Source organism: Moschus berezovskii, chromosome 7, assembly GCF_049115385.1.
Source record: "Moschus berezovskii isolate FMDL1 chromosome 7, NW_MosBer_1.0, whole genome shotgun sequence".
Taxonomy (NCBI): domain Eukaryota; kingdom Metazoa; phylum Chordata; class Mammalia; order Artiodactyla; family Moschidae; genus Moschus; species Moschus berezovskii.
In genome coordinates, this window is record NC_142466.1 from 11,802,058 (window position 1) to 11,822,203 (window position 20,146).

Genomic DNA, 20,146 nt, shown 5'->3' on the forward strand with positions numbered 1-20,146 from the left:
ATGTTTTTGAAAATAAGTGCCCGTTTTGCATAGAGACGAAGATTGGAAAAATAAGCTGGTATCGGTTACTATCCACGTTGCTGCTGCTGCCGCTGCTAAGTCACTTCAGTCGTGTCCGACTCTGTGTGACCCCGTAGATGGAAGCCCACCAGGCTCCCCCGTCCCTGGGATTCTCCAGGCAAGAACACTGGAGTGGGTTGCCATTTCCTTCTCCAATGTGTGAAAGTAAAAAGTGAAAGTGAAGTCGCTCAGTCGTGTCACTGCAGCCCACCAGGCTCCTCCATCCACGGGATTTTCCAGGCAATTGTACTGGAGTGGCTTGCCATTGCCTTCTCTAGATGCAACTTTTATGAAGACAGTCATAATTTCTTATCAAATAAATTTCAGAACTCAGTTTGAGAGAAAAAGGAAAGGCTTTAGTCAAAATCTTTACAATAAAATAATTATGATTATAAATTTTTAGTTAAATATGTACATATTACATGGTATTTTAAAAAAGAATGGAAATGAATAACGTTTTCAGGCAAAATCTAATGCACAAATATACCACCTTTTTTAGAGTATAATGTCAGTTTAACATTCTTAAACAGCTGTGTCAGACAATGGCTCTGCTTTGTGCAAAACATGATAAGCAAAATTAAGAAAAATTCTGCAAAATTCTTTAGTTCTCGAAAGAAGTCACTAAAAAAGAAAAGAGTAAAAGAAAACAAGTTGTACACTCAAGCTTGATTGTATACAGAGGCTAGAATGACCAGCACTAATGTCACCCCCATATCTGCTAAATAGGTCCTTGGGTAGCTTTAGTTTGTAGTTAAAAGCTGAAGTCCCAGCAATTGTGCTTTTATGCAGCCACATGGCCAATAAGGTAGATGTTGTCATAAAGGTGCCCCACGAAATCTTCACTAATGTTTTGAGCAGCACGCCGGGTATTTCGGATAAATTCTCTTTTTGACATTTTATTCTTCACATGAGGGCTAGTGAGGTCAATGGAAAGTAGAATCAAAGAGTAGCACAGTACATAGACAGCATCTGGAAGGAAAAAGAAACATCTCCAATTATTGGCTGGCTATTAAACAGTGGTCCCAAAAGAAAAGTGTTCATAATTCCAAAATATTAGATTAAAATTAAAGAGAACTGCCTGGGCCTTTTCCAATTTAGTGATGAAAGTCTTGTGTCCTAGAAAACTCGTCTCCTGGGCAAACAGGGATGTCAATTATCTAAACACCAATTCATTGAGCATTTTCTTCAAATAATTTAGGAGTTTTTAGTGAAAAGTCATTCTAAATGTAACAATTTCAGAATTGGTTTTATTTTCCTCTTGCTTTCAAATGTGATATTCCCATTCAACTATCCATTAAATATATTTGTACTCTCAGTATATCCTATCAAAACAAAGTAAGATATTTATTTACATATGCTTTTACAGAAACCTAATTTAATTTGGAAACATTTTACACAACAAGAAAATGTATTAACTTGGTACTAGAAAATAAAATGTAAACATCTCATAAAATTATTCTTCTTCTCATTTAAGATATGTATAAAAGGTCTAAAAAATTCTATGGAATTTACAGATTAATCTCAAAAGTAAATCTTTAGATTGCTAAACATGAGCCCATGCAGCAAAAAATTTTCTCTATATATTTTCAGGGCAATAGCTGATGCTTATTGCCATCCTCATGATACTTGCTATAACCACTTACTACTACTACTATGGTGTTTATTTTTCAGAATCTTGCAGTCTTAATAAAGACTGTCTTGCACAAGCATGTTCAACAAATTCCACATGCTAGGAAAAGGTTTGGTAATCTCTGTAATAAGATAAGAACAACAACCTTGATAGGAAGAAAGAAAGAAAGCTGCATCACATGAAAAAATACATAGGTGACTCAGGCTACATCATGCACACACATACATACACACAAAGAGTGAAAACTAGTTATATCAAAAATACACTTTAGTAGAAAAATTCTAGGTGTTACCTATGTAATATGTATATTATTAAAAGCTTTAAAAATAAATAAAGATTTTGATTAGACTAGTAAAAAATTTCCAATGCTTAAGAATTTACATACCTAAGTGTAACTTTCCTCTTAAAACAGTATATTTACTACATGTAAATAATAGCTCTGACAAACTAGTCACTGCTAGAAGCAATGAAACAAGTATTTGTAATTATGGGAAGCATTTTTCCCCAGAGTGAGGAAAATGTCTCATTCACTACTATTTATACCCGGAGATAGGGAGAAGGAAAGAATTCACTATATATATTCTTACCAGGACTAAGGCCAAGTTCTCTCATTAAATCAGGGTTACAAGCACAGAATCTATGTGAGAACTTTGTTATAAGTGTTTCAAGATACTCCCCACGCTCTTCAGGGGCATGGATGTGACGAAAAAATTCTCTCAGTGCATTGGGCAAGAATTGATTTCTAAAGTTATGCAGTGTTACAAGGTCATCCAAGACATCTCTCCTAGTAGAAAAAGAAAAAGGTACAGCTTTAGTTAACTTTTCTCTATTAAAGAAAGATGGGAAAAATCATAGATTATTTACTTTTTGGATGAAAATACTTTACTATTTATTACCAGTCTTATAAAGCCTATATGCCTTAAAAGTTAAAAAAAAGTCAAAGTATGATTATCAAGTTAAACAATTTAAAAAATCTTTCATGACTAGAACAAAAAACAAGGTGAAACTATAAATTTTAATTCTGAAATGAAAAAATGAATTTTTCAGAATTAAAAATGGTAACTTCTTTTCAAGAATCTTCTTGGCTAAATCCATATGATCAACAGAATTCTTTACCTTTTTAATTCTGAAAATAAGGAGAATCGATACTTTCTGTACCAATCCACACTGCCAGAGGTAACAGCTGCTGATGTGAAGCTTTTTAAAGTGTCTATCTATACCCTATATTGTTCTAGAATCTGCTTTTGCTTATTTCATATAGTATAATATGAACAGCTTTCTGTGTTTTTATACACGGATCTAATTCATTCATTCTAATGGCTCCACAGTATCCCATCTTAAGGACATAATTCTAATGAAATACATTTAGGTTGTTTACAATTTGTGTATATATGTGCATATATACTTATTATCAATAGCATTCCAATAATCATGCTTTGGGGTTCCCTGGTGGCTCAGATGATAAAGAATCTGCCTGCAATGCAGGAGACCCCGGGTTCAATCCCTGGGTTGGGAAGATCCCCTGGAGGAGGGCATGGCAACCCACTCCAGTATTCTTGCCTGGAGAATCCCCATGGACAGAGGAGCCTGGTGGGCTACACTCCATGGGGTCACAAAGAGTCAGACATGACTGACTAAGCACAGCACATTGTTACACTGTGCTTCAATCCTTACTAAACTCAACAATTATGATCATAATCGTAATTTCTACCAGTTGCTTATAGCAGGGACAGGCAAACTACAGCTAGTGGGCCAAATACTACAGAGGTCCATGGGCTGTTGTTATAAATAAAGCTTTATTAGATAGAACACAGCTTTTCTCATTTGTTTACTTATTGTCCATGTCTGCTTTGACGACACAATGGCATAGTTATAAGTAGCTGCAATAGAGATCATATGTCCTTCAAAGTCTAAAATATTTACAGAAAAATCAGGTTTTTCACAAAAAAACCCTGCCGACCCATAGGTACCTAGCATTTCAGGACAAAAAGAGTTAATGATGCCATCTTTATATAAGAAATTTTTTTCAGTGACCAATATGCTGAACTGTGCACTCCTCAAGGCTAGGGATTATGTTTTAATCAACTGCATACTGCAAATTCTAGCAAAGTTCCTGGCATATAATAAATACAAATTGTTGGAAAATCCTGAGAAATTAAAAAAAAATGAGAATCACAATGAAAAGGCAAACCTATTTTTAAACACTCTTTAGATTACTATGAGATCTGTAATTTTTAAAATCATAGTTTATGGTCATATCACATCAAAATATTTCCACAATATTTTTATGTCCTTGATACCCAGAATTCAAAGTACAAATGAATTACCATCAAGTCAGGACAGCACATCAGACACTGTCTCTGGAGAGCACACTATTAAATCATACTTTTTGAATTTTCAAACTTTTACATGACACTTTTCATGTACTGTATCACAAATATACACATCTTATACCTCTAGGGTTTGTGTTTATGAGTACAATTTGTCTATTTGATTTTTATATGGGCAATTTCAAAATTCAGAACTTTTAGCTACCAAACACTTAGATCTTAGGGTTAGTTATTAAGGAAAAAAGGCTTTGACTTTCTCAAAAATATTTGGTTTTGGTTTGCTATCACAAAGATGTTGGACTCCCTGGACATTTTTTTTTTTTTATTGAATGTTTACCACAGTAAACAGTAAACTCACATACAAGTTCAAGTTCACAAGAGTAATGATTTGCAAGGTACAGGAATCTTTTCCCTGTCTTCAATTTTACAACTAGATGACTATAATTTTAAAAGTAAAACTTAACTAATTAAAAGCATTCCTCAACTCATTTCTCATGAAAAATTAAATTTTTTTTTACCTTTCATCAAGATAAATTCTCAGTTTTTTCCAATTTAGTGTCCTTGTACAGAAGATAAACTTTGCTATTTCCTTTGGTGAATCATCAAGGATGCCCTTGGACATAAAGTAGTTCACTCCCTAAGACAGAAAGACAAGTCTACATAAATAAAATCAGTCTTCATTTATAAATTTAACAATTAGGCAATAGCAAAACCATAGCCATAGGGTCTTTACAGCATCAACAGACTGTTTATAGCTTTCACATGCAAAATACAAGCTAGAACTTGAACTGACACTATTATTTATGGGTGATAGTTTATACGCAATGAAAGGTAGGAAATTCAAAGTTAAGACTTCTAAAGAAAGTCTGATTCAATTTTCTGACTCATGTCAATTAAAAAAAAGCATCCAGAAATATCACTTAAACTGGGTTATGGGTAGGGGTAACGACTAACTATTACATAGACTTTAAAGATAAGCCTTATAACGAAAACTTCAATTGCCTAATGGAAAACATAAAAGTTCAGATACACATTCTAATACACTTTTCAAGGAAACAGATTCGTGAGAAAAAAGGATTCTCCAAATCCTGTACAGACTAGCATTTTTTGGGGGGTGGGGTGGGGAAGAATAATAATTAAGTTATTTAACTTGAAGTAAAATGGGCAGAATTCTAGACTGGTTTATGGGTTGCATATAGTTTGGCTTTAAGTATTGCTACATTCTATAAGAATCTGGATCCAATACACACTGAGGCAAAACATAGTAAGACAAAAAAATTTCAATGTTTTTCATAGGGTTTATCTTTGAATTTCCTTTCCTCTGCATGCAAAGTTTTCCAGAGAAGCATTATCCATAAGGTTGTGCCCTACTTTAGATTTAAACCAACCACAACAAAACAGCAACAACAAAAAATCAAACACTGAAACCAATGTTTTCTCATGTATATGAAGGTCACATTCAAATAAATGTCTTATGTGGATTTGAATGTGCAGTTATTGAAATAAAAGGCAGGTGTGTTTATTTCAACTCACAGTTATCCAGACACATGCATTCCCATGAATGCTCATGTCTGGATAATAGCACAATGTGTGAAGTTAATTGGTAGAGAAAATGACATATTATATACATGTAACATACTGTTTTCACACATAAATTCCTTCAGCATTTCTTCCCTTTACAAACAATGACACAGTACTCAGAAACACTGCATACATTAGGAATTCAAAGAGTTGGAAGAATTTTTATAAAAACTCCCATAAAAATTTTATATTACATTTTTAGAGCAATTTGGTACCATGAGGTTATGCTTTGGAAAGGTTATAATTATCTATAGAATGTAATTCAAAAAGATAAGATTTTTATATAAAATTAATTTGATGAGCCATCAAGATGATAGGATATTAGCAATGTTATCAAATTTTCATGAGAATTTTAAAAGTGTAAAAGCAATCCTAAAGCATTAACTTTAAAAAGAACAAAATGTGAGAACATGTGACTCTGTCCACTCAGTAGGAAGCCATGTTTCAGACTACACTGCACCCGGACAAGAGGCTAGAGCATGTAATATGGTCAAGATGGAAAGGAAAGCCAAGGAACCTGTTTGCAGTAAGGCTCTCAGCCTGAGGGGGTAGGAACCAGGGAAATAGGAATGAGTTTTCCATCCTTCCCTCCCTTAGTTTGAACAATCGAGAGTTGACTGTATATTTAATTGATCTACTTAGCAACATTAAGTCAGGTTTGATTTCTTTTCCAAAACTCATCCATTTAAAAAGTGTAACAAAATATTAGAAGTATTTCCAGTGCTTAATTTTAATCCAAGTGATTCAAAGACAAAGGAATGTCAGTTAAGTAGTAATGAACAGGTTCTTCATTCACGCTTACTTGTAAATCAATATTTAAGAGATACAAAACTAATTCTAATTTACTTTCTAAAAATTTACAAAATATAAAAAAACTAATGTGATCTATTAAATAGTATATAATTCTCTAATTATATGATATATGCCATTTTTAATATTGCTTGATGCTCCTTACTTATAAACGAACATTGGCATTTGCCTTATGCAAGCATCATACAATTGTTGGTCATTTCCTTTTTCTATGGACTACATGTTTGAAAATTTAACATATAATCTTACTTGAGTTCTCAGAAATCAATTAAATGCAGAGGAGGAAGCAGATAGTTTTAAACACTATCCTGAAAACCAGCAACACAAACTTGAAATCAGCTGGCACTGTTGGTTTTGAGGAAAGACAGCCTCAATTTCAAGCTTAGGGTTCCTCTGGAAAGGACGATTACTTCAGAAGGGCTATCGCAGTGAAGGGTTAAGAGATGACACAATAGAAAAAGGCATAGGACCAGATTACAACTGTCTTCATTAAGCAAGTTGGCAACCATCCAAAACTGTCTTGTTTTGTAAGCAATAAATATAAAAGAAACTACAGCATGAACTCTGTTGAATAACTATGTATTTGTTTAATACATGTATAAGTATTATTGATTTTTAAATAAAGTTTTAGAAGAATGTTACAGAAGAATCCCTAGACCATATTGGAGGTGTTGTTCAGTCACTAAGTTGTGACCCCATGAACTGCAGCACGCCAGGCTTCCCTATCCTTCACTATCTCCCAGAGTTTGCTCAGACTCATGTCTATTGATTTGGTGATTGCTATCCAGTCATCTCATTCTCTGTTGCCCCCTTTTCCTCTTGCCCTCAATCTTTTCCAGCATCAGAATCTCTTCCAGTGAGTCAGCTCTTCGCATCAGGTGGTTAAAGAATTGGAGTTTCAGCTTCAGAATGGTGCTGAAATCAATCAAAAGGGTTGATTTCCTTTAGGATTGACTGGTTTGATATCCTTGCTGTCCAAAGGACTCCACCACCAAGAGTCTTCTCCAGCACCATAGTTTGAAAGCAGCAATTCTTTGGTACTCAGCTGTCTTTATGGTCCAACTCTCACAACCGTACATGACTACTGCAAAAACCATAGCTTTCACTAGAACGGACCTTTGTCAGCAAAGTGATGTCTCTGCTTTTTAATACCCTCTCTAGGTTTGTCATAGCTATTCTTCCAAGAGTCTTTTAATTTTGTGGCTGCAGTCACCATCCGCGGTGATTTTGGAGCCCAAGAAAATGAAATCTGACACTGTTTCCACATTTTCCCCATCTATTTGCCACAAAGTTATGGGACCGGATGCCATGATCTTCATTTTTTGAATTCTGAGTTCTAAGCCAGCTTTATCACTCTTCTCTTTCACCTTCATCAAGAGGCTCTTTAGTTCCTCTTAGCTTTCTGCCATAAGGGTGGTGTCATCTGTGTATCTGAGGTTATTGATATTTCTCCTGGCACTCTTGATGCTGGAGCTTGTGCTTCATCCAGCACGGCATTTAACATGATGTAGTTAAATAAACAGGGTGACAATATACAGCCTTGATGTACTCCTTTCCCAATTTTGAACCAGTCTGTTTTTCCATGTCAGCAACCAATCTGTTGCTTCCTCAATACAGGTTTCTCAGATGGCAGGTAACGTGGAGAATTCCATGGACAGAGGAATATGCTAGACCCTATAGCATTAATGATAGATACTAATCAGGACTAGAACTCTCAGCAGTATACATATGTGCTTCTGTGTGTGTGTGTCTTATAGGTAGCAAGGAAATCACAACCCAATACTAGTCTAAATTAACATAGTTTCCAGAAAAAGGAAGGGGATCATCTACATGATATAGTAAAATAAGCATCCAGTTCTGGATGTTGCATTTTATGGGACATATTGACAGACTAGAACCATCTGAATAAAGGAAACCAGGGTCTGAGTGGATTGTTGGAAGGTTAGACTTTATGTTATATAAGGAAGAACCAAGGGAGATAGAGATATTAGGTCTAAAGATGAAGCTATTTAGGAAAGAAGAAAAGATTAAGACATTGAGATATCTGAAGAGGTTAAGTCTTGTAACATCTGTGTCACAAAGAAAATAAACACTGTGGTGGTTTGAGTGAAGACTTTAAACTGATGAAACTTAGAACTTCTTGCCCCCCCAAATGCATACTGCTAGGTTTTCAGTGATAGAAAGTAACAAGTATCAGAGTTTCACTCGAAGAATATATAAAAATAGTGACTTTCAAGGGGTCCCTTTTCACATAGTAATGGGAAAAGTAGAAAACTAAAGCATGAGCAAGGTGAGAAAATTGAATACAAATCTACTGACTTAATGTATTAGTACATGTGTGTGTGTGGCGTGTGTGTTAGTTGCTCAGTCACATCCAACCCTGTGTGACCCCACTATAGCCCATCAGGCTCCTCTGTCCATGAAATTCTCCAGATAAGAATACTGGAGTGGGTTGCCATAGGAGAAAAAAATGGCAAAATTAATGGCAAAAAAGTAAGAGGGCATAACTGGAGGTGCAAGTAGAGGAGAACAGGGGAAAGGATCGAAAACAGGGGACTAAGACACTTTCTCAGCCTGGAGGACGGGATGGCTGTACTGGTTCAGAGACAGGTGTTTGGAGAAAGCATTAAAAGATGAAAACAGAGTGCATGTTGGTTTTTTTAGGGAAGATAAGAAATGGCAGCCCACTCCAGTGTTCTTGCCTGGAGAATCCCAGGGACAGCGGAGCCTGGTCGGCTGCCGTCTATGGGGTCACACAGAGTTGGACATGACTGAAGTGACTTAGCAGCAGCAGCAGCAGCAAGCCATCCAGAAAGAGTTGGACAAGAGCAAACTCTTGGCTCCTCGAGCAAAATGGTAAAGATTTCTATCAACAGTGGTGGAAAGTATAACAGGAAATCCATTAGGAATAAACAAAAGGAATGGTTAGCAGCAATGAAAACCCAAGAGAAGTTAAGGTGAATTCATCTCATCTCATGTGAAAGATTCAAATAGAATACATGCTTTCAGTGATTCAAAGATTAAAAAAAAAAATCAAGAAATTCTGTAAAGCATTCTCCATGGAGTACATCACTAAAATTTATTATGCAAATGATAGCACCAAGACTTAAACAATCTAATTAGAATGGTAAGTTGTTTAGACATCAGGTTTATTTAGGTGGCAAACACAAATAAGTCAAGAAAACATATGCAAATAGCTAAAACCAATATTAAGAAGGAATTCAGAGTAAAGAACGATGTGTTGAAGCTCAGTCCCCTACACAATGCATCTACCCATTTTCTTATTACTATAAGAATGGTTCTTTCACACAGCAATTTCTGTTTTAAGGTATACATCCTTTGTTTTTCTTCTATTGTACTAAACTCATGTTTTTCTCTATTTTTAAAAATCAAATCACTATTACCCATAGTGTATTTCAAAGACAAAAATCTACTATATATATGTTCAGAGCCAAAAAATATATATTTGGGTACAAAGTGAATTCTAGGAAACTAGGCATGTAAAGTACTGACTTCTGCTGTGAACCCAAAACTGCTCTAAATGATAAATTCTTAATAGTTTTTTTTTTTAAGTGCTGAATACTAGTACTGAAAGTACTGGCAATTGGCCCAGACACTTGCCAGAAACGTTGTGTAACAGTTGGTATCAATAGAAAAAATCACTAATAAAACAAAACTGACATACTAGGGAGTATCTTTAATGTGTTTTCCTAAAGAACAACTAAGGAAGGAAATTTAGTGAAAAATTGTGCTTTAACTAGTTTTGTTCAAACTTGCTGTTGTATAAAATGTAAAAACCAAGTATTATAGCTACTACTTTTCAGGTAATAAATCTGTCCTTTGAGTATTACACAACAGAAAGCAAACTGGACACTGCATTTAATTTCCTTTTTAAAAGGACATTTGAAAACTTTTAGAATAACAATCCTTACATTTTAACAATAAATATTTATAAAATGAAATACTTCAATCTAGATTTCTAATTTTTGTTTCAATATGGAACTGATCTATTAATAGTCAAGTGTACATTTTAACCACAGGGAAATGAGCAATTGAAATGTAACATTTTCATACTAAAAAAACATAAAAATAAGACACTATATTGTAAAAGCTTTAATTTAAAATTTTAATTATTTCTAAAAAAAAAATTAGCACATCAGGGGCAGCCCTCCACAGGTCAGAGTATTCCCATTGTCTTATTTGAAAATAGCAGGAGCAGTGGATAAGATGACAGCTCTGATACTATTTCTACTTTTCCTAGTGCTATCATAATTGCTAATAAAAATGTAAAGTCTATTAATATTAGCCAGCCCAGAATTTCTCATTCTTTCTATTTATTTAGAGAACATGGGCACTATAATTAATGGAAAAAACACATCTAGAAATTCTCCTAGGGATATATACTCCGCAAATTAAAATACCTACACTTTGTTTTTTAGCTGAAGTAAAATAAAGATTATATTACTTAAAGGGCAAGTTTTAAAACTAGGTATCCATGTTTTTATGCTGTCATTTCATTTCACTCTACCCACTAAGTTTACCTATGCCACTCTCTGGTGTATAACACTGTCCTTCAGCATGTAACTTCAGAAACGTCACACAATACTGTTACTCATGGCAATTTAATTATGGTTAATCTAATCAACAGACTGAAAAGACTAAAGGAAAAGCTCTGACCAAATTTTTAAAGTTCTCTAACAGGAATTGGTTAGAACCCCATATTCTGTCTGGAGGATGATGAAAATTCATGAGTACTGGAATACGGACTGGAGTCAGCTTATTCATGGACCTGTTTGAGTTGGCAAGGATTTCAGTCTCCAAAAACAATTTATGGAGGGCTTTTGGTACATGAAAGTACACAATGCTGAGGAATTGCTAAGAACAGTCACACCTACGCCCTAAATTATTTGTAGCTATTAGAAAATGTCAACAGGAAACTCAAAAAAAAGCAGGGATAGTTCAAAGAAAATAAAAAGAAAAATGGAAAATCATCTCTAATGATGTCCAGGAAAAATGGAGGAGAGGTGGAGAACAGATCTTTCTTTCTTTTTTTTTTTTGCATAGGAGAGAAAGCAATGCCATCAGACAAAAATAACAAGAACTTCATTGTCAAAGGCTTCAAATTAACACTATAAAGTTCCTGTTCATTGGTTCTAATAGCCTCAAACAAATACAATAATGCAAAGTAATTAGCCTCCAATCAAAATACATAAAATTAATTAATTAATTAAAAAAAAAGAAAGAAAGCTATATCTGTGAGTTCTAAGAGTCCCCAGGAGTCACACCCATCACTGGGACAGACCACTGCATGAAGATGACGTTACTTCCAAAGTGATAAATTACTCAGTTCACTTCAGTTCAGTCGCTCAGTCATATCCGACTCTCTGCAACCCCCTGGACTGCAGCATACCAGGCTTCCCTGTCCATCACCAACTCCCGGAGTTTATTCAAACCGTCTGTTGAGTCAGTGATGCCATCCAACCACCTCACCCTCTGTCGTCCCCTTCTCCTCCCGCCTTCAATCTTTCCCAGCATCAGGGTCTTTTCCAGTGAGTCAGTTCTTCGCATCAGGTGGCCAAAGTATTGGAGTTTCAGCTTCAACATCAGTCCTTCCAATGACTATTCAGGACTGATTTCCGTTAGGGTGGATTGGCTGGATCTCCTTGCTGTCCAAGGGACTCTCAAGAGTCATCCCCAACACCACAGTTCAAAAGCATCAATTCTTTGGCACTCAGCTTTCTTTATAGTCCAACTCCATACATGACTACTGGAAAAACCATAGCCTTGACTAGATGGACTTTTGTTGGCAAAGGAATGTCTCTGCTTTTTAATATGCTGTCTAGGTTGGTCGTAACTTTTCTTCCAAGGACTCAGGGTCTTTTAATTTCATGGCTGCAGTTGCCATCTGTAGTGATTTTGGAGCCCCCCCAAAATAAAGTCTGTCACTGTTTTCCACTGTTTCCCCATCTATTTGCATGAAGTGATGGGACCAGATGCCATGATCTTAGTTTTCTGAAATGTTGAGCTTTAAGCCAACTTTTTCACTCTCCTCTTTCACTTTCATCAAGAGGCTCTTTAGTTCTTCTTTGCTTTCTGCCATAAGAGGAGATAAATTACTACTAAAAGTTAAATATAGCAATCATTATTGTAATTATATTGACAAAATTGCTGGTAGGCTATGTAAGCTTCTAGAAAAAGTACTATCTCTAATCTGTCTGTAAATTAGAAAAAGATAGCATTAATCAAAATATGGAGATAAATCTCTATTAGGTTAAGGTATGGTTACTAACACTTCAAACTAATGACAAAGTGACAAATTTAAGCACTAATGTCTAGAATTCCTGCTTTATAAAAATCACACAAAAATTTCACTTGCAATATGTGCATTTATAGAAATACACATACACACATACATATACAGTGATTTAAATCACAGACTCTGATAAATAAAACTTACAATTTTATATTATCTGGAATGTACATTTATAAATATATTTTAACAGCTCTGAAGCAATTTTCAAATAAACAAGACTTTTTAAATGTTTTCCTGACTGAGAACAAATGAATACTTTTAAAAGGACATTAAAATAAAAAAAAAAAGATTTTTCAAAAACCCAAATCTTATTAATAGAGAAGTTGGGGTTTAAATGGTAGTTTTGTTGCCATCACATGTGCATATGTTTTCATGTAATTGAAGTCTCTGTTCATCCTATCACTGTTTCAGCCCAAACATGTCTAAATTTGAGCATAATATTGTATGTACCTTGATCTATTGCTTAAAATGTCTTTTAAAAGATTAAACTAAGCACTACCACTGAACCAAAAAGTTACTGGTTAATAACACTATTATTAAAATATGCAAAAAGTGCTCATCACGTGTCAGAAAACAAAATTAAAGGCAAAGTTTATCACTATCTAAAGCTAGAAGATGCTGGTGTTTCTGATACATACTTGATGAAGGACCATTACTCAGGTGTCAAATATTTATCTACTTCAATCCAAAAGTTCCAGGAGACAAAGAACCCCTAAGCCTAGAGCAGTACGTACTGCTGATACTATGGTGTGTGCAGTTGTGTTTCTAGTATAAAATAAAGCTACAGTTTGCTGAGCACTAAGCATTTAACACATACTAATTCATTAAATCTTCATGACACCACTATGATATACATACTATTATTATCCCCATTTCAGAGTTGGGGAAATTGAAGCACAGAAGGTGTAAATAATTTGCCTGGGGCCAAAGTCATATACCTAGGAAGTGGAGAGATACTTAATAAATATCTGTTGAATGAATGCTCAACTCTTTCTGTATAAAGCTTCCAGATGACTTTCAAGAGAAGCTGTAAACTTATAAGGATTATATAATTCAAACAGGGGGGAGAAAAGACAATTGTAACATAAAAAAGAAAAAAAAAGTATCTAAAACCTATGAGTTGTACAGGTGCACCATAAACACCTCAAATTATAAACTCATAAAGGCTGAAATCACTATTCCAAAAATAAAAAGTGACATGTCATTCTAATGATATACTTAACTGCTAATAAGTGGTTCCGAAAGATCTTAAGACTTTTATTATATAGAAGGTATCTCTAAAAATCTTATGAAAGGGAAAAACATTACATAATCTTATGGATAAATGTACACTACAACTAGCTGGTTGAAAATACATAGTGTTTCTTTCATATTTCCATATTTCAAAAGCTGCAATTAAATTGATAGATGGTGTGCAACTGATGACATCCAATAATTGAGGAAATACTGTCTTTTCAATTTCTGATAAAGCAGTCACATTTGAGTGACATCTACTGTGACATTGGTAGCAACAATTTCAAATTCAGGAAAGACATGCAGGGGAGACAACTACCTCCGACAGTAAAGCTGAGAATTTAAATCTAGAAAGCAATGTCAAGTTTCACTGAAACTGTGGTTACATCAGATAAAGAAGAATACTGGAGAGGTGTCAAGGTGGTCAGATAGGATATAATAAGGAAATAAAAGACAAACAATTTTCTTGGAAATGTATTTAAAATATTAATACAATACTGCAAAGTTTCTAGGAACATATATCTAAATTGGTAACAAAATTCATACAAAGAAAAAATCTCCCTCATTTTTAGCATTTCCTATTTTTTTATGTTTTTTTTTTCTAGCATTTCCTATTTTAAAATATGAAGTATGAGTGGTGTGGTGTCAAAAATATTATTCTTTCCTCTAGTTCTTCATCCTCAGTACACTGTGCATTAATTTCAGTATGCTTTTACTCCAGTAGCAAATTAGTATTTCCTATAACATACAGAGGAAAACAAAAGCAAAGCCCATCAGGTGGCTTGGGTGATGAATAAACTATGGAATACTCTAGTCCTGAATCTTTTTCAATTAGATACAGACTAGAAAGGGGCCTGGGAAACTGATTTTCTCTGAAGCTTCTGAAAGGTTTATGCCAAGTCTATAAATGTCCTTCTGTGGACTGATTCTAAACCATGTGAGGGAATGACTTGAAGACAAGGGAGGGTACGGGAGGATGGTCAAAGATACAGTATGGTCAGGGCAAAGTGTAAAATAAAGTTGATCTAGTAGACACCAGACAAAACCAACACATGATGGATGAAACTGAAACAGACAGAAACATACATACATATGCACATACCGACACATATATCATATTGCCCTTAAGAGAGTTAATGTTTAGAATGACTAAATGTTTAGTTATGTATGACTAATTTTAGTTTAGTATGACTTGACTAGCTGTACCAGGGAGAAGGTTATTAACTTATCTAGACAGAGGTTAATTAATATTCAGTGTCTGAGAGGCAGAGTTTTTTTGTATTTCGACTCTAACGATGATCAAGGTAAAGGGATTTTGCTAAAGAACGAGAGTATTTTAGGTCTTTTGAGTATATATATATATATTTTTTATAGAGGAGAAGGTAAGGGATTCCTCTCATTGTCAACAAGCTCTTTTTGCTCTAAATAAATTCTCATCAGCAAACGGGATAAAATTAATTTGCTAATGAGAACTAGCAATGTCTATTTTTCTGAAAAACTTGGTTCAGAATTACATGTCAAACTCCTATGAGTTTGGGTAAGAGCAGTGATGATGATTATGTAGCACTAGTATGTTTTAACTGCAAAGAGCAGGAAGCTCAATTCAAAAAATGTCCAGCGATTTATTGCCTTGTATAAGAAGTCCCAAATTACTAAGGCTCTAGGATTTTTAGGCTCACACACGGAACACAGACTCAATTCTTTCTTTCCAGTGTGTCTTTCTGGGTGTGTTAACAACCTACATGGCTGCAAGGTGGTCACAGGTGTTTCCATCACTACATCCCTATACACCCATGTCCAGAAGTACACGTGTGCACATAGAGCACACAGTATTCTTTCTTCCAATCTCACAGGTTGGCACTGGATTACCTGGATGTCATGGAAGCCAAAGGGAATGAAAGCAACATGATTAGCTTGGGATAATCGACCCTCAGCTCCTGAGGAATGGAGTTGGGCTCTCGGCTGTTGAGGGTCTTTATCTAGTGAGGTGTCTAAGTGATGGGATTTAAATCCTACCCATATAGGGTTGCAGGGATTTTTTAAAAAACAACTTTCACAATAGAATATAGTGGAATTGGAAGGAACTCTAGACATCTCCTGAGTTCCGCTTATATTCTTTTGCTCTTCCACACTGTGTAGCAGTAACTATTGCCTTCTGGTAATTAAGTTTAGTCACTTCAACCACAGAATAATTATCTACTTTTATACCTTTTCTTCCTCCCTTTAGGTCTATTTGCTCAGTGGTTCAGTTCAGTTCAGTTCAGTCGCTCAGTCGTGTCCGACTCTCCGCGACCCCATGAATCACAGCACGCCAGGCCTCCCTATCCATCACCAATTCCCGGAGTTCACTCAAACTCATGTCCACAGAGTCGGTGATGCCATCCAGCCATCTCATTCTCTGTCGTCCCCGTCTCCTCCCGCCCCCAACCTTTCCCAGCATCAGAGTCTTTTCCAGTGAGTCAACTCGTCGCATGAGGTGGCCAAAGTATTGGAGTTTCAGCTTTAGCATCAGTCCTTCCAACGAACACCCAGGATTGATCTCCTTTAGAATGGACTGGTTGGATCTCCTTGCAGTCCAAGGGACTCTCAAGACAATTCTTCAACAACACAGTTCAAAAGCATCCATTCTTCAGCGATCAGCTTTCTTCACAGTACAACTCTCACATCCATACATGACTATGGGAAAAACCATAGCCTTGACTAGACGGACCTTTGTTGGCAAAGTAATGTCTCTGCTTTTAAATATACTATCAAGGTTGGTCATAACTTTCCTTCCAAGGAGTAAGCGTCTTTTGCTCAGTGGTAGGAGGACCTAAAACAGCGAGAGGGTGGTCTCTGAAAGCAATTTGAATTGTTGTGCCTCTAGTGTCAATACTCTTGCCTTGACTATCAATGTCTCTAAACCAGCAGAGCCCCAGGAACAAGGGAAGCAGAATCACACATTTTTTGAGTGGCTCACTGGTGAAAACAGTGTTGCAGACTCTTGGAAGCCTGTTCAAAGGCCGTTTCACTCTTTCACTGCTTCCAGCATCTCAGCCACACTTGCTAAATCATGTTAAGTCTAAGTCAATCGCATAACCCTTTCTTTTCTGTTCTCCACTGGTCTACAGGTGTTCATGTGATTCAGTTCGGATCATAAGAAATGAGCAGAAGTACACTGAAGGCTCCAGAAAAGAATTTTTTCTCCTTAATCAGCACAAGGAATTTGAGGAGTTTGCCGCTGATCTTTGTGCTGAGGGTACTTTCATATGAGAGTGAGATACCTTGAGTAGTGGTAGCCAGTCAACACATTGAGCTCCCACTGTATCACTGAAACAACTTTGGGATACCCATTCTGGGTGTCTTCTGAAGCAAATAAATTTATACGGCTTAAACCATTATTAGGTTCTTTGTTCTTGCAAGCCAAAAACATCTAGATGAACCACACAGGGAAAGTGGGTACTACAGGTACATCATAAAATGTGGTACCGAGAGAGCAGCACAGTGAAGGGGAGGGAGGAGCCAATCATTCCTAGACATATTTTAGTTTGTGACATTAACTAACAGCTTAGGCATTCTCTTGTGCTATGAGGCACTGTTTAAAGTAGACCCATCTGACTGTCAACATGGCTCAGGTTCTACTATATGGCTTAAGTTTATTCCTGAGAGACTGATCTAACTTCAGTGGAAAGACAAAGTCAAACTTCAAGGCCTGCAGAGCTGGGATAAAACCCCAAAAAGCGGTACATTTGCCAAACTAAAAAGCATCTTTTGTGGCCTGTCAATCTTCCCTGGGAATACCCCTGTTGCAGGAGATTTAATAAGAGTTAGTGTAGAGAATGAGATACCAAGGATATGACGATGAATGATCTGTTCCAAGTTATTGACACAAATACTTAATCAGTGTCTACAGGTAGTTTTCTGAATACAATATTGCTATCGCGTTTGATGTCCTACCCTTATTTTCCACACTTAACATGTTTGACTACAATCAAAGTATAGAACATGAATAAAGCTCTTGGTTGTCTAGACTCAACTCTGTTTTATTATTTGTTTTGCTTTTTTTGGTAATTAACACTATCAGACCAAAGGAAAGAGAACAAAAATTTATAGATCCATAGACTTTAAATAGGAAAGGAGATTATAGGTAAAATAAACATCATATAGCTGTCAGTGAATAATAAGGTATTTCCACCATTTAATCCAGGTTTATTTAATTCATTTAGAAACACATACTCATTCACACAGAGTAAGACTACAGATAATCTACCCTAGCATACCTCAGAATGTGTTCCCTGGAATGTTACTTTATACCCCTCCACCCCACCTCGCCAAAAAGAGACTATGACAAATAAACTCACTCATAACACTTTCCTCTTAGATATTCACAATGGGCATCAATATATTATAAAGGCTTTGAAAAGTTATTCTTTAAATAAGCCAACTAATTGTAACTCATCATGATCAAATTTATTAAGACTTGGGAAATCCTTTGACTATGTCCATTATCTTATGGAATAATTATTCCAAAAAATACATTTGGGAAATGTGTACTTTCTTAAGATATCAGAGTTTTCTACCTTCAGGAAAAAAGTTACTGTTCACCATTGTTTCTATGGTATGAAGTCATGGCAATGAACATTTTGATGCTGTATATTGGGGAAAAAAAGTAAGATTTTATATATGAGACAATATAAAAATTGAGTACAAACACCCAAGTCCTTTACTATAATGGAGAACTCCTCCAAATTTCCTGTTTGTATTTTAGCTGGTCCAACAACAAAAAGAAGATGATCCCTTGAAAATAATTTGCTTACACATTTCCATCTAAAATATATGCTTAGGTAAAATTTAAAATGTTTCTCATAATAGATTTTATCCCAGATCTGTCTAATAAAATACACATAATTGTATGCATGTGGCTCTTTCTACATGAACACAGGAAAAATGTGCTTATATAGTGCTTAAAAAGACTTCTTTTACCTGACCCCAATGAGGATATTGGTGCTTCCCTGATGGCTCAGATGGTAAAGTTTCTGCCTGCAATGTGGATGACCCAGGTTTGATCCCTGGGTCAGGAAGATTCCCTGGGGAAGGAAATGGCAATCCACTCCAGTACTCTTGCCTGGAAAATTCCATGGACAGAGAAGCCTGGTGGGCTACAGTCCATGGGGTCACAAAGAGTTGGACACGACTGAGTGACTTCACTTTAATGAGGATATTATTTTAAAAATTTATAAACATATATAGAAACAAAAATAAGCCTATAATATAAAGTTAAACCATGTTCACTACCAATTTCAGCCTCTAAATTTACAAATAACCATGTCAAGAAAATATTTATTACTCAATGGAATAAGTTACTGGTTGATAAGTAAAACTATTTTATTATAATAATGCTGGGGAGGAAAATCACACACGTAACTTGTACATGCAGGGGAAATACGGCCTAATGTAAACAAATGGTTTTTAGCACATTCCTTTACTAGAATGTGGTCACCTGCCACAAGGTACACAAGCTCATGCACAAGATCAAGACTTTACATACAGCTGAGATCACAACGTCATGCATATAACAGCAGCGTGCTAGACAATCGTACCACGAACTGTGCAGAAGTTCTCCCCCACCCCATGAGCCACTGCCAGCAGCTGCTGTGGAGTTTGGTTACCCATATCCGTGACATGAACGATGTCCTTTGGAGAATCTTGCTCCCTGTGGCTGTAAGTATTCTTATTTTTATAATATTTTAATGATGCTTGCTATCAAAATATTAAGTACAGAACTAGAAATTATGGAAAAGTAGGTTTATTACAATACTGAACAATTATATACATCTTATCTCAGGTACTTAAACACCGCTTACATTTAAACATAACATCAAGTGTAATTAATTTACTTCTCAGGCTTAAATAAACCCAAATAACACATCTGATGACAGTGCTCCAGTGAGGGGGAAAAATAATCAACCTCCATAGGTACTTTCTGATTGCTAGCACTAAAAAATCATGGCAAGAGTCATTCTAAGACCTGGCTGAAGTATGACTCTGTATAAATACATCTATTAGGATGATCTTTTGATTATATTTTGGTTGGTTAAGCAACCAAACTGACATTGATTATTTATCAGTCAATGAAAGCAAGTGTGGAATATTAATTAAAATACTTCTCCTCATTTCCCTGCACCTACGAGTGTACTTCAATGTCCTTCC

At 35.6% G+C, this 20,146-nt stretch overlaps 1 protein-coding gene across 1 annotated transcript in view; it reads right to left on the minus strand.

The window, feature by feature from the left end:
* Positions 1–394: 394 nt before the first annotated feature.
* FBXO8 (F-box protein 8) overlaps positions 395–20,146 on the minus strand; it is a 39,718-nt gene continuing 19,966 nt past the window's right edge. The window contains exons 4-6 of the mRNA XM_055428031.2: positions 4,539–4,657; positions 2,278–2,474; positions 395–1,029 (exon numbers count right to left, since the gene is read on the minus strand). Coding sequence (XP_055284006.1) covers positions 842–1,029; positions 2,278–2,474; positions 4,539–4,657 — 504 coding nt within the window. The 3' untranslated portion in view covers positions 395–841. The remainder of the gene's footprint in view (positions 1,030–2,277; positions 2,475–4,538; positions 4,658–20,146) is intronic.